Source organism: Salvelinus fontinalis, chromosome 34 (genome assembly GCF_029448725.1).
Source record: "Salvelinus fontinalis isolate EN_2023a chromosome 34, ASM2944872v1, whole genome shotgun sequence".
Lineage (NCBI taxonomy): Eukaryota > Metazoa > Chordata > Actinopteri > Salmoniformes > Salmonidae > Salvelinus > Salvelinus fontinalis.
In genome coordinates, this window is record NC_074698.1 from 21038973 (window position 1) to 21054586 (window position 15614).

General features: G+C 41.7%; 1 protein-coding gene across 1 annotated transcript; it reads right to left on the reverse strand.

The window, feature by feature from the left end:
* Positions 1-810: 810 nt before the first annotated feature.
* On the reverse strand, positions 811-15198 carry LOC129833469 (somatostatin receptor type 5-like). The gene is made up of 2 exons (XM_055898098.1): positions 14909-15198; positions 811-3335 (listed from the first exon to the last, which is right to left on the reverse strand). The coding sequence occupies exon 2, from the start codon at positions 3248-3250 to the stop codon at positions 1805-1807; it is 1446 nt and encodes a 481-aa protein (XP_055754073.1). The 5' UTR covers positions 3251-3335; positions 14909-15198; the 3' UTR covers positions 811-1804.
* Between the last annotated feature and the right edge of the window lie 416 nt (positions 15199-15614).

The following is a 15614-nucleotide window of genomic DNA, read 5'->3' on the forward strand; positions in this document are numbered from 1 at the left end:
ACATGAGACACTGTCACCAGATATTCCACCTTGATATTCAGTAACATGAGACACTGTCACCAGATATTCCACCTTGATATTCAGTAACATGAGACACTGTCACCAGATATTCCACCTTGATATTCAGTAACATGAGACACTGTCGCCAGATATTCCACCTTGATATTCAGTAACATGAGACACTGTCACCAGATATTCCACCTTGATATTCAGTAACATGAGACACTGTCACCAGATATTCCACCTTGATATTCAGTAACATGAGACACTGTCACCAGATATTCCACCTTGATATTCAGTAACATGAGACACTGTCACCAGATATTCCACCTTGATATTCAGTAACATGAGACACTGTCACCAGATATTCCACCTTGGTATTCAGTAACATGAGACACTGTCACCAGATATTCCACCTTGATATTCAGTAACATGAGACACTGTCACCAGATATTCCACCTTGATATTCAGTAACATGAGACACTGTCACCAGATATTCCACCTTGATATTCAGTAACATGAGACACTGTCACCAGATATTCCACCTTGATATTGAGTAACATGAGACACTGTCACCAGATATTCCACCTTGATATTCAGTAACATGAGACACTGTCACCAGATATTCCACCTTGATATTCAGTAACATGAGACACTGTCACCAGATATTCCACCTTGATATTCAGTAACATGAGACACTGTCACCAGATATTCCACCTTGATACTCAGTAACATGAGACACTGTCACCAGATATTCCACCTTGATATTCAGTAACATGAGACACTGTCACCAGATATTCCACCTTGATACTCAGTAACATGAGACACTGTCACCAGATATTCCACCTTGATATTCAGTAACATGAGACACTGTCACCAGATATTCCACCTTGATATTCAGTAACATGAGACACTGTCACCAGATATTCCACCTTGATATTCAGTAACATGAGACACTGTCACCGGATGCCAAGTTGCCAACTCTTTCCAGAGCCCTTTTCTTCCCCCATATAGCAGCAGTACAAACACAACCACGGCTCACAACACACAAGCAAAATAAACCCTCAAAAATCTACAACCACTGTTTGATTTAATGCCAATCAGGGCACCTGTTTCCTCCTCTGATTGTGCACCTCAAAAATCTAAACAAACAAGTGGTACAGTCTTAGAAAAAGAGGTGCTATCTACAGCCAAAGAACCCCTTTGTAACCTTTTTGGAACCCTTGTTCTAAGAGTGTAGGACCATTCTGTTGGCATGGAATAGAAGGTGCCTTCTTTTTCTTCTTTTCTCTGTTCCTCCAGCTAAGGTGTAGCGAGGTGAATGACTAGGATATAAAAGTGACGCTACATTCATCTATATATAATTGATTGTCACATTGTGCAGTAAAAATGTAATACAATTACAATCAGATATGTCAGATAAGTTTGGAAAAAGGCACATACATTATGTACATACAGTGATCATGTGGTAAAACATATAAACACAGATTGAAATTGTACAAATGTCTTCAGAAACAACCTAGTATGTACACCGTTTTACAGGCAGTATCAAGTCATTGTAACACAAATTCCATTGGCTTGATGCAGTTCAAACGCTCTCAGCCCATTGATCAGAAATGTAGCAATAAATTATAAAAGGTGCTATGGCCTTGCAGAGTGCTTCTCTTCTCTATATGTGTATAGCGCTGTACATTTAAATAGAGCCACACTTTAGCCACACTTTTTCCATAGACATTACATGAATGCTACAAAATATTAATGCAAGTTTCATCAGGTAACTGACTTCAGAGACAGTTAATTTACATTATAGGTAGCTTATCTCCAGTGAGGTGTTCTTCTCCACTGGCTCCTCTGGCAGTGGTTTGACACTCCCATTTGTGTGTCCATTATGCAGGGATGCTGGAGGCCCCAAGCTTGGGCCTTTCCCACCAATGTCACCAGCTTTGGCTTTCCTTTCTGGGGATGCCACATGCTCAGATGCCCCTGGAGCTGGTGCCTTGGGTGTTAACAGGGCCTGGGAACTCTCAGGATGTCCGTTCCCATTCTGGGCGATCCTACAGATCTCTGTCATCTCTGTGACGTCCTCCCTGTCTTCATCATCCTCTTCCTCCTCCTCATCTCCTACGACCCTCCTCAAGCTCTCTCGGGGCTTCAGCACCCTACCTCTCTCCTCCTGCTGCTGCTGGCGCTCTGTCAGGTCGTGGCTCTCCACCTTGCGTGAGGAGCGACACAGGGCCTTGCGGAAGCCCCGCTTAAAGTTTTCTGACAGGAAGCCGTAGACGATGGGGTTGGCGCAGCTGTTGGCGTAGCCCATTACCACAACAAAGTAGTAGAGGCCCGGGTACTCTGATGGCAGAGACACCAGCAGGTTGAGAATGTTGAGGGCGTAGAAGGGCAACCAGCAGAAGACAAACACGGCCACCACGATCACCACCATGCGCGTCACCTTACGCTCCGACTTCCTGCGCTTGGTGGACGTGGCGTGGACCTTCTTGCCAGAGCTGCGAATCTTGAAGACGATGAGCAGGTAGCAGAGGCAGATGATGAGGAGTGGGCAGAAGAAACCCACTGTGGACGTGTAGATGATAAAAGCCGCCCGCCAAATGTCGGCCGGCCGAGGCCAGGAGATATTGCAGGTGCCGCCCGTCTTGTGGACGTTGGCGAAGATTACCACAGGCAGGACCACCAGGAAGGAGATGGCCCACACTGTGCCGTTGACCACCTTGGCCACCTGCGGCCGCCGCCACTTGGAGGAGCGTATGGGATGGACCACTGCCAGGTAGCGGTCAATGCTCATGACGGTCAGGCAGAAGATGGAGGTGAACTGGTTGATGGAGTCCACGGTCATGACCAGGCGGCACATAAAGGAGCCAAAGGGCCAAAACTGGAGGGTGTTCTGGACAGCCAGGAAGGGCAGGCCCAGCATGAAGAGCTCATCAGCGATGGCCAGGTTCAGGATGTAGATGTTAGTCACAGACTCCGTTTTGGAGTAGTGCAGCACAATGTGGATGACCAGGCTGTTCCCACCAAGGCCGATGACACAGACGATGATGTAGATGAGTGGGATGAGGACCCCTGCTACACTGGGTCCTAATGGCATCTCTGGAATGTTGGTGGAGTTGATACAGTTGAAGAGGGTGTCGTTGAGGAGGGTGTCATTGAGGAGGGTGTCGTTGCATAGTAGCAAAGACAGGGGGAGGTCGGGGTAAGGGCTGGAGACTGTTCTGTTCTCCCACATGTCCTCCGACATCTCTGAGGGGGCGGCGAGCAGAAGTCCAGGCAGGAGAGATGGAGGAGCAGGTCTGTCTGCCTCTCTCAACTCCCACCTATCTGTCCTGTGGAGAGACCAGAAAGACTTATTAAACTGAGGAGATCTTTCATATCTCATCTTTTATTGAGAAGCATCTGTAGCTTAATGGAGAGAAGGAGAGACACAAATTAAAAGGGACCTTTAAAGGGATGTGACCGACTTGACAGCGGCTTTATGTCTGTTATGCCTGTTATGGGCTCTTTCAGGGCCAAGGCACAATAGTAGCCAGACAATACGTCATTGAGGGTTTTCCAAACAGCTTTAATTGTGTTCTTGCACTTCATTCAGGTGAAAGCCTTGTTTGGTAAATTCCCAGAAGCATGAGGTACATGAGAGAAGAAGACATCAGTGTCTGGCTGTGTGAAAAGCTGTTGTTAAAACAAGTCTCAAGACAAATGAAGAGCTGGGGAAACAATGACAGTGGAAGATGAAACAAAACAAAAAAGAGCAGCAGGTGGTGGAGGTTAAATTAAATGATAAGTATGAAATTATGAAAAAGGACACCCAAACGGGATGTCACTAGGTACGCAGCCCAGCATGAGTCAGACAGGAAATAATTAAGGCCAGACAAGGAGTGAGGGCATGGAGAGAAATTAACCAGATCGCAACACCTGTGTTTGGCTTCTCTTTGTGGCTATTGACCCCTCAGACAAATTAAACAGAGTGTGTTCCCACAAACAGCCACTGCTGGGGCTAATAATTGACATTTTATTGGTAGCTAGGTACTCTGGTGCACCACAGACCACTGTGTGTAGCTCTTCTGCCCACACATATGCTGTCATCGGTGTGTATGTACTTGTGTGAATGTAAATATGGAGTGTGTGTATGTGTGCACAGTTAATGTGAGACGGGAGAAAGCTCAGGTAAGCTCAAAGGCTTTGGAGGGCCCTTTTTGTATCTAGCTGTGGAGTCGCAGTGCCATGCTGGGTAAATATCCACTACTGATGACGTGTAGGGGTTCTGGAACAAATTAACACCTGGCTTTCTCTCTCTCTATCTACCCCCTTCCATCATACTGTGTAGATCTCATGAAAACACATATAGTAATGACCCTGGATTCATCTCTTTATGCTAAGAAGCTGTAACAGCAATGTATATAGTTTTAAATCACTTGCAAAAATGTGATTTAAAAAAAAAATACTTAAGAAGATGATGTATTGATTTAACATAACGACCTGGGTCAAGCAGGTCATCCTTTGTCCCTTGGTACTTGGTCCTGTGTCATAGGTACCATCATCACAAGAGAGGCATTTGGTCAGCAATGAATGTACTGAACTACAAAATGGACACATACACATGAATTCTAGGGACTTCCCACTGGGCAAAAACTGTTTGAATCAAGGTTGTTTCCATGTCATAAAAAATAACTACATGTGATGGTGTTGAATCAATGTGGAAAACTGATTGGATTTGCAAAAAGTCATCAACGTCAGGGAATTTTGCAGTTTTTTCACCAAACTTTTAACCTAAATCCAACGTCATTGGGCAATTTTTTGTTGTTTTCACGTTGACTTCACATTAGTTGACAATTCAACCAAATACACATAAAAAATAGTAGTTGAACGGACATCTGTACCAAGTGGGTTAGAACATGTCATATCTATCACCACAGTTAAATGTAATCCCATTTTGCATATTATCATGGTTTTCAAATCTATTCGTTTCTGTCCCATGAAATATGCATAATAATATTTTCTCTGTTTTCGGAAATGTAATTTAATGAATTTTTTTCAGGAAAATCAAAACTCTACTTATAATAGCACAGATGTGAGCTGAGCTCATTGATAGGGTTCATCAAACACTGACTGTTTCCTCAGTTCAATAAAAGGTTATCATCACTTCAAAATCTGGAAGCTGAGGTGAAGCAGATTCAAAGCAGGCTTTCCACCTCACTGACGCTCAGGTTCTGATCTGAGGGAGCTACATGAAGACCAACTGTGAAAATGTACTGGCAATGGAACGTGAGAGATAAACAGATGTTTTAAGGGTTGAAGAGAAATATTGTACAGTATATACACTGAGTGTACAAAACATTAGGACAGACTGATCAGGTGAATCCAGGTGAAAGCTGTGATCCCTTATTGATGTCACTTGTTAAATCCACTTCAACGCTGATGGGTTTTTCATGCTCAACAGTTTCCCATGTGTATCAAGAATGGTCCACCACATAACGGACATCCATCCACTTTCGACACCTTGTAGAGTCCATGCCCCGATGAATTGAGGCTGTTCGGAGGGCAAAAGGGGGGATGCAACTCAATATTAGGAAGGTGTTCTCAGAGTATATTTCTTAAATGATTCATTTTGACTAAGAGCACTTTCCTCCATCGCACAATTTCTATATTCTAAATTGTTTGATTATTTTCATGCGAGGTGCATACATTTACCATCCTCCAACATTGGTGCTGGTTTCCCCGAGCTGCGGAGACACCAGGGAGAAGGAATGCTTTGGGATTGCTGACATAAATCAAACAGAACCAAATCAATGGCACACATGACAGATCACGCTAACAAGATCACGCTCTGAAGTCTTCAGCTCCACATGGAGAAGAGAGGGAAGCCATTGCATTTATCTTTATCCTTGGGTTATGAACATAACATTGTCACTAATGCCTTGATTTCCTTCAGTTATTAACATATTGTTCGTTTTTAGCTGATAGGTGTGGAACCCGGTGTGGTTGTCTGCTGCAATAGCACATCCGTGACAAGGATTGACAAAATGTGCATTTCGAGATACACAGCACTGTTGTACTGCACCGTTATTTGCCTGTTTGTGGCACGTCTGTTAACTTGCCATTCTATTTTGAGCTCTCATCAATGTGCTGTTTTTGCCCACAGGACTGCTGCTGACTGGATGTTTTTTGTGTGTCTCACCATTCTCTGTAAACCCTAGACACGCTCGTGCGTGAAAAGCCCAGGAGGGAGGCTGCTTCTGAGATACTGGATCTGGCGCGCCTGGCACCGACGATCATACTTTAATTAACATTTTTATTTCACCTTTACTTAATCAGGTAGGCCAGTTGAGAACAAGTTCTCATTTACAACTGCGACCTGGCCAAGATAAAGCAAAGTAGTGCGACACAAACAACAACACAGAGTTACAGATGGAATAAACAAACATACAGTCGATAACACAATAGAAAAGTATATATACAGTGTGTGCAAATGAGGTAAAATGAGGGAGGTAAGGCAATAAATAGGCTCTAGTGGCGAAGTAATTAAAATTTAGCAATTAAACACTGGGGTGATAGATGTGCAGAAGATGAATGGGCAAGTAGAGATACTGGGGAAAGGAGCAAAAAAATAAATAACAGTATGGAGATGAGGTAGTTGGATGGGCTATTTACAGATGTGATCTGTGAGCTGCTCTGACAGCTGGAGCTTAAAGTTAGTGAGGGAGATATGAGTCTCCAGCTTCAGTGATTTTTGCAATTCGTTCCAGTCATTGGCAGCAGAGAACTGGAAGGAAAGGCGGACAAAGGAGGAATTGGCTTTGGGGGTGACCAGTGAAATATACCTGTTGGAGAACGTGCTACGGGTGACTGCTGCTATGGTGACCAGTGAGCTGAGATAATGCGGGGCTTTACCCAGCAAAGAATTACAGATGACCTGGAGCCAGTGTGTTTGGCGACAAATATGAAGCGATGGCCAGCCAACGAGAGCATACAGGTCGCAGTGGTGGGTAGTATATAGGGCTTTGGTGACAAAACGGATGGCACTGTGATAGACTGCATCCAATTTGCTGAGTAGAGTGTTGGAGGCTATTTTGTAAATGACATCGCCAAAGTCAAGGATTGATAGGATAGTCAGTTTTAATAGGGTATGTTTGGCAGCATGAGTGAAGGATGCTTTGTTGCGAAATAGGAAGCTGATTCTAGATTTAGTTTTGGATTGGAGATCCTAGACAGCTAGCGGGCCGCGGCTAGCAGGCTAGCAGATGTACATTCAGGGGACGTCGCGACGGAGGAGCCTGTTGAAAACCCCCTCGGGCGGATTACGTCGGTAGATCAGTCGCGAAGTATCGGTGGGGAGTGGCTGATGGACCTCTTCAGCTAGCCGGGAGATGGGCCTAGCATAGGCTAGCTCCAGGCTAATTGGTGCTTGCTTCGGGACAGAGATGTTAGCCAGGAGTAGCCACTCAGATAGCAGCTAGCTAGCTGCGATGATCCAGGTAAAAAGGTTCAGAGCTTGTGGTAGGAATCTGGAGATGTGGGGGAAAAGGGTTCGGTATGCTCTGGGTTGAATCGCGCTGTGCAGACTGGCAGGAGGTTAGCTGATGTCCGCTAGCAGTGGCTAGCTGACTACTAGCTAGTAGCTAGTTAGCTGGCTAGATTCTGTTGGGGGTTCTGGTTCTAAAGTAAAGAAAATAGCAGATCCATACCACATTGGGTGAGGCGGGTTGCAACAATCCAATGTTGGAGTTGAGGTTAAAAATTATTTAAAAAATATATATGAAATATATATGAGAAGAAAAAGCGAATGAAAAATATATATACACGTGACAAGACAGGACGAAGACAAAGACGCCTAACTGCTACGCCATCTTGGAATGATACCACGCTCAAAGTTGCTTAGATCACTAGTTTTTCCCATTCTAACGTTCAGTCGAACAGTAACTGAATGCCTCGATGCCTGTCTGCATGGTTTACATAGCAAGCCATGGCCATGTGACCATGTGACTCATGGAGCGAACCATTTAGTGAATGGGGTGGTGTACCTAATAAACTGGCAACTGAGTGTGTTTTTTAAAATGTTTCCATAGGCGCTTTCATTTCACTGTCATGAGGATATGTTGCTATGGCAAGGTTATTGGGGGACAGGGAGTGCTCTCGTTTTCTTGGGCATGATATAAATGAGACGACAATAACAGCAAAAAACAACAGCAATCCAATGTTTTTTGACAACTGCCACCCAGTCCTGCTCTTGGCTTCGTCATGCTCTTTGATACAGGTGTCACAGCCTTTGATGCCAGTCTATTTTGATGCTCTTCGATTGGTCGAGGGCCTTGACTCAATGCTGAGCACTTTCTGTCATTTCTCCTCTTTGCCCATCTGAGATAATGGATACAACATGAAGTTCATCGAGATAACGATCCCTTAATTAATCATTTATAAACAGTTTAAAAAGAGTTTACCATTTATTAATCATTGTTCCTACATTTGTAAATGTCAGTAAGCAATCTCTAAAGAGTAATTTATATTCACAATTTGTAAATGATTAATAATGTTCTACTATTGTACTTATAAAACAGTTATATGTTGTGTTACAGCCTGAATTAAAAATGGATTAAATTCAGATTTATTTTCACTGGCCTACACACAATACCCCATAACATTAAAGTGGAATTATGTTTTTAGACATTTTTACAAATTAATTACAAATGAAAAGCTGAAATGTCTTCAGTCAAAAGGTATTCAACCCCTTTGTTATGGCAAGCCTAAATACGTTCAGGAGTAAACATGTGCTTAACAAGTCACATAATAAGTTGCATGGACTCACTCTGTGTACAATAATAGTGTTTACCATGATTTTTGAATGACTACCGCATCTCTCTACCCCACACATATAATCATCACTAAGGTCCAGTAGCAGTGGGTGGGTAAAATCACTTGGGAGGCCAAGCCAGAAAAAAAGACACATTACAACCTATGTGTTGCGTTGTTTGCTCTATAACCTGCTGGTTCATACAGTATGCCTTGCTGCCGTGATATATAGGCCTAAGACCTAGACTATGAGAGGACACAGTGGCAGAATAAATTCAGCCTAACTTTTCATCACAAAACCGGAGAGCAACCTCTGTCCGGTGAAGTCCACAAAGCATATTCTAAGTAGTGACAGCTAAAAGATACCAAAAATGATTGATTCTAATCAATGTAACCTAAATATGATGTGGCTGTCCATGGTTCTGATTTGTCTGTGTGTGTGTTGATTCACCCTACTTGTAGAGAAATGCCAATGCTAACCTCCTCTCTTTCATGTTGACAAAACGTCTATGTCCTAGGCTACCTGGATAAAATGCTTGCTCGCTAGCCTAACTTCATAGATGGCCCACACATACAGAGACAGAGGGGCGCTGTTTCGCTTGCTAAGATGCTTTCTCCGGTGAAAGATATTCATCCTCTTGCGAATTGAAGGAAAATTATGAAACACAGAGAGATGAAAGATAAGTTATTTTATGTTTTTTTTCTAGGTACATTTTTTAGGGAAGCCACTGGTAAGGTCCTTCAGTCGAGCAGTGAATTTCAAACACAGATTCTACCACAAAGACCAGGAAGGTTTTCCAATGCCCCACAAAGAAGGACACCTATTGATAGATGGGGGGGCAGATATTGAATATCACTTTGCGCATGGTGAAGTTATTTGTTACACTTTGGATAGTGTATCAATACACCCAGTCACGTCCTAACTCAGTTGCCGGAGAGGAAGGAAACCGCCCAGGGATTTCACCATGAGGCCAATGGTGACTTTAAAACAGGTACAGAGTTTAATGGCTGTGATAGAAGAAAACTGAGGATGGATGAACAACATTGTAGTTAATATACAATACTAACCTAACTGACAGAGTGAAAAGAAGAAACCCGGTACGGAATAAGAAAAATGACAAAACATACATCCTGTTTGTAACAAGGCGCTAAAGTAATACTGCAAAACATGTGGCAAAACAATTCACTTTTTTTCCTGAGTACAAAGTGTTATGTTTGGGGCAAATCCAATACAACACATTACACATTACATCACTCTCCATAGTATAGTGGTGGCTGCATCATGTTATGGGTATGCTTGTATTTGTTAAGGACTAGAGGAAAACCTGGGTCAGATTAATAACCCTTCAGCATGACAATAACCTATAACAAAAGGCCAAATCTACACTGTAGTTGCTTACCAAGAAGACAGTGAATGTTCCTGAGTGTTAGATTTGACCTAAATCTACTTGAAAATGTACAGCAAGACCTGAAACTGGTTGTCTGGCAATGATCAACAACCAATTTGACAGAGCTTGAAGAATTTTGAAAAGAATAATAGGCAAATGTTTCACAATCAAGGTGTGGAAAGCTCTTAGAGACTTACCCAGAAAGACTCACAGCTGTAATCACTGACAAAGGTGCTTCTACAAAGTATTGACTCAGGGGTGTGAATACTCAAGTGAATGAGATATTTCTGTATTTCATTTTCAATAGATTTGCTAATATTTCAAAAAACATGTTTTCACTTTGTCTTTATGGTGTATTGTGTGTAGATGGGTGAGAAAAAATATACATTTAGTCCATTTTGAATTCAGGCTGTAACACATATAAATGTGGAATAAGTCAAGGGGTATGAATACTTTCTGAAGGCACTGTATATCATGAATGGGATATTTAGGAATTCTTAATGAGTGCATTTATAAATGTGAGTAGGTCCACATGCACTTACTAATACCTCAGATGACGATTCATGTAGTTGCTTAGAAACCATTTATTAATTATTAATCAACCATTTTGCAGCTCCTAATCTAAAGTGGGCACTATGTATAGCTACTTTTATAAATGTTTCATAAATTACTTGTCACTCCCCAAAAGCTGACCACATTTGTAGATAGTACCTGATGCTCCACCAATGGCTAAAAAGAACCTAAAACAAGCAACGGTAAAAGAAGAAGTACACAATTAAGGGACGAATAAGATATTTTTTTATTAAAAACAGAGCATCTCCAGAATACATTTTAATGCATGAATTTGCTTGAATAATTTCAGTTACATATTTCATAAGCTTCATAACTGCAGTCATTAACAAAGGCCTGATAAATCACAAGTGATCATCAACTTGGGTAACTTGCAGTTGAACCAGAAGCATACGCACAGTGTTATATGGCTGCTGAACACTAGACTACTTTAACTACTTTATCTCAGATAAAATGGTGATAATAGCTGTCCATGGGAATGAAGACTCTCAGCTGTTATTTGGTCCCACTAATTGGATGACTAGATGTAGAACACCCTCCTTTGCTACCTGGGAGGTATAATCACTGCTTCCTTGAACTGTTATTTTCTGTTATTTTTGCATGCTGGCATTTGCAGATAACGCTTTTTGCAAGCTGTGACCCTCTAGGGAACACAAAAAATCTCTGAAAAAAAGAGAAGGGCCATTCAGTTTTTAATTAAGTATCAGTCCCATTTTTTTACCCAATCTAATCTTGCCCTTCAAACGGAAAGCAATCTCAAAGATTCTTGCCTCATAAATATCAATCTTGTTTTTCCATGTCGTGCCACTGTCAGAGTCAATAAAAGCTGATGATTTAGAGGCCACTTTGTTTGAGGAAATAAGGGAACTGAACACAATAATGTATCTATCAGTACAGAACGACTTCAGTGTCCCTGAAATGTAGCATACAGCTAAACATTTTCACCAATCAGAAAGCATTCAAGCACAAATTGGCCAAAAGATTCTCCTGACAGATAGATGATCACAGCACACTAACTAATCCAACTAGCACTTGCATCACTCCTAACATATAGTACTAGGTTTACATTTTGGCACTTAATCTGTTTTTACTGTAAAATATATTACATAAAAGACGAATAAATAAATTATCACACTTGTGAGGTAAAACATAGCTGTTGTGACAAGTTGTCTAGATAGTTGTTGGCAAAGATATCCTGTAAACCAAACACAGCCCTAGCAGACAGGCCTCTTGATAAAAGCCTTGTTTTACCTGTATGGGCCAATCAGTTAATTAGTCGGTATGGGAAACACTACTTAGATAGCCAATAAATCCATTCCTTCAGACATGGTAAACTCCGCTCACAACACCCCTCACATAGCCTGGTTTTCCAGTTTGTTTGTGCTTGAGCCAACTCCTCTCTTGTTGTCATGCCAAACGTTAGGTGGCTACAGCACAAAGAGCATGGGACTAGGCTACCTCACACATTCTTATGAAATAATGATCAGATATGCTAAACAACATGCAAAACTAAAGCAACCTAACAGAAATCTAAACTGAACATTCATAGAGCCCTCAAATCAGTTGGCATGTGCCCTACAGATTCAGTACCATGTTAGTAACTGAATAATATGCAGCCAACGGTATGGGTCAAAGTCACGTACCATCATACAGTTGTAGGATCTTAATTTGATCACTCTGTTGCAGGAGAACTGCAATGCAGGAAATGTTTTAGTTGTAGTGTATTTGAGGTTTAAAAATACTTTTGCATTTTGTCATTTCCTTTTGGAACTTCAAACTTGATTTTCCCTATGACAAATGTATCAATCAACCCATATAAAAATGTCCATTAACTATAATCCACATGATAATCCACATTTCTTTTTTGCTGCATGATTACTTTCCTGCTGTAGCAAACTGGCTCAAATGAAGATCCTACATCTGTACATAACCACCATGTATGGCTTGGACACACCATTCGAATCATTCTCCTTCAGTGTTGAACGCAAACAGGACCACGTGAGAACCAAGGTCAATGTCATTGCTATGCAAAGATGTTTACATACTTTATCTGCTTCCATATTTCTGCCTTCATCTAAAAATCCCATCCCAACAGTCACAGCACTAAGACACTGCTCTACTGACAACTCATAATATACACTCTTAGAAAAAAAGATGCTATCTAGAACCTAAAAGGGTTCTTTGGCTGTCCCCATAGGAGAATCCTTTGATGAACCCTTTTTGGTTCCAGGTACAACCCTTTTGGGTTACATGTAGAACACTTTCCATGGAAACCAAAAGAGTTCTACCTCAAACAAAAAACAGTTCTACCTGGAACTGAAAATGGTTCTCCTATGGAGACAGCCAAGGAACCCCTTTGGAACCCTTTTCTAACAGTGTAGTCATTGTTTTCTAATTACAGCAAACATCATTGGACCATCTACAGAAGTTCCTAACATGGTGTGTTTGTTCTGTATGGACTGTAGATGCCACATAACCACACATACTGAGTGTGCATGTGTGTGGGAGGTGCCAGATTCAATGGGTGGGGAAGTGTGTGTGTGTGTGTGTGTGTGTGTGTGTGAAGGCTGCTGGGTTCCCAGATTTTCCATCTGAGCGAGGTCCTACCCACATATTCAAATCTGCCAAGAGGCCTTGAATAAATTAAAGAGTGATGATCCAGCATGTCTATAAATTCATTTTGGATGATTTATTAATGTTATTATTTTTAACCTAATCCTGTGGGTGTTGTTCTACGGGGTATAGCTCTTCAGGGCTTGCTGACTCACATACTGTCCCTCCAGAGCTACGGACAGACAGATGGAACTCATCATGTTCATTGGTGAGTCTGCTCTCCTATGATCTTTAACTTTAACTGAGCTCTAGTTTTTTTTCTTTTGATTGCCCCCGGGCCCTCTGTCCCAGATTTTCCACCAATCGCCCAGACTGAGTGCTAAAAACATCCTCAGACTGCCTCAACTCTGCGCTCTGTCAATCTGCTTGTCCATCACCCCACAGCTTTTTTCTTATCAAAACTAAAGAAGTTTTAAAAAATTATAATAATTTTGGTCTTTTTCGGCTGGTGGGAGGAGGCGAGCAGGGGGGTGAAGGGTGTTTGGAGTGGGCATGGTCTGCAAGAACACCTTGCCTCTGTAATTCACACCTAGGGAATGTTGGCGAGACACTGTGATGAACAGCACGCGTCTAGCAACCCAAAGGGTGCGAGTTCGAATCTCATCACGGACAACTTCAGCATTTTAGCTAATTTGCAACTTTCCAACTACTTACTACTTTTTATCTACTTTGCAACTACTTCGCATGTTAGCTAACTCTTACCCTAACCTTAACCCTTTTAGCTAATCCTTACCCTAACCTTAACCCTTTTAGCTAATCCTTACCCTAACCTTAACCTTAACCCTTTTAGCTAACCCTTCCCCTTACCCTAACCTTAACCCTTTCAGCTAACTCTTACCCTAACCTTAACCCTTTTAGCTAATCCTTACCCTAACCTTAACCCTTTTAGCTAATCCTTACCCTAACCTTAACCCCTTTAGCTAACACTTACCCTAACCTTAACCTTACCCCTTTTAGCTAACCCTCCCCCTTACCCTAACCTTAACCATAACCCCTAAACTAGCTAATGTTAGCGAGCTAGCTGTTGTTAGCAACCTAGCTATTATTTGTAACAGATCATATGTTATGCAAATTCGTAACTTATGATACGTTTACAAACTTGTAACATATAATATAAATCATATTTCATAACATATCACACGAAGTGGGTGATGGAAATCCACAAATTAATACATACCATACAAAACGTAACATATCATACTAAATGATGTGTCTTGGGTTTACAAACAGAATAATACGAAATGCTCTGAGACCAGGTTGCATTCAAAGGCACTTAAATATTTTGTCTTGCCCATTCACCCTTGGAATGGCACACATACACAATCCATGTCTCAATTGTCGCAAGGATTAAAAATCCTTCTTTAACCTGTCTCCTACCCATCATCTACACTGATTGAAGTGGATTTAACAAGTGACATTAATAAGGGATCATGGCTTTCACCTGGATTCACCTGGTCATTCTATGTCATGGAAAGAGCAGGTGTTCTTAATGTTTTGTATACTCAGTGTATATTGCTCTAGTATTAGACTAAAAAAAATCTTACCTTTCACTTTTGCAAACACGTTTTTTCGGTAAGTATCCACAGCTGGGTGATTAAATAATGGTGAAGTTGTGCTTTCTCTTAAGAAATTACCCCCCCAAATTTTACTTGCAAATAATAGGGTACACAATTGTTCTTTCTTTAGTGTGTCCGATATAAAATAAATCAATTAAAACGGAATTAACTTTCTTTTACACGCACTTCCACCTGACTGTTCACAGTCCGAGAGGCAGCCTGCACTGAAAGCCACCAACATTACATTAGGCTACTCGTTGCACCATCACTCGCTTGTAACTAGGTAACGGGTCTTCTGCTCGCAGGCGCCCCAGAGAGAAAAGTAGGAGGTGTTGAAATAAATTACTGTGTGTTTGTGTGTGTGTGAGAGAGAGAGAGAGAGATGGGGGCTTTGGGGATTCTACTCTTTGAATTATATCTAGAGTCACTTGGACATTGCACTCCACCAGTCTCTGCCCACTTAATCTGTAGCCTGGTGTATGCCCTCTTGATAATAACCGAAGTATGCTTTTGTTAACTAGAAGGTGTGGTGATCTTTTTCCCAAGGGAGGATAAATGTTCCAGCACATTAATCAGTCACATACGTTTATAGCATGAGAACATCTGATAAGTACTGGTTTATAATGGCACAATAGAACCTATTGGACCACAAATATCTTCCTCCTATACAGAGAATATGTTTGACAAGACCACC

Excerpts from the sequence above, each read along its gene's own strand:
- LOC129833469 (XM_055898098.1), bottom strand. The coding sequence starts at position 3,250 with ATGTCGGAGGACATGTGGGAGAACAGAACAGTCTCCAGCCCTTACCCC.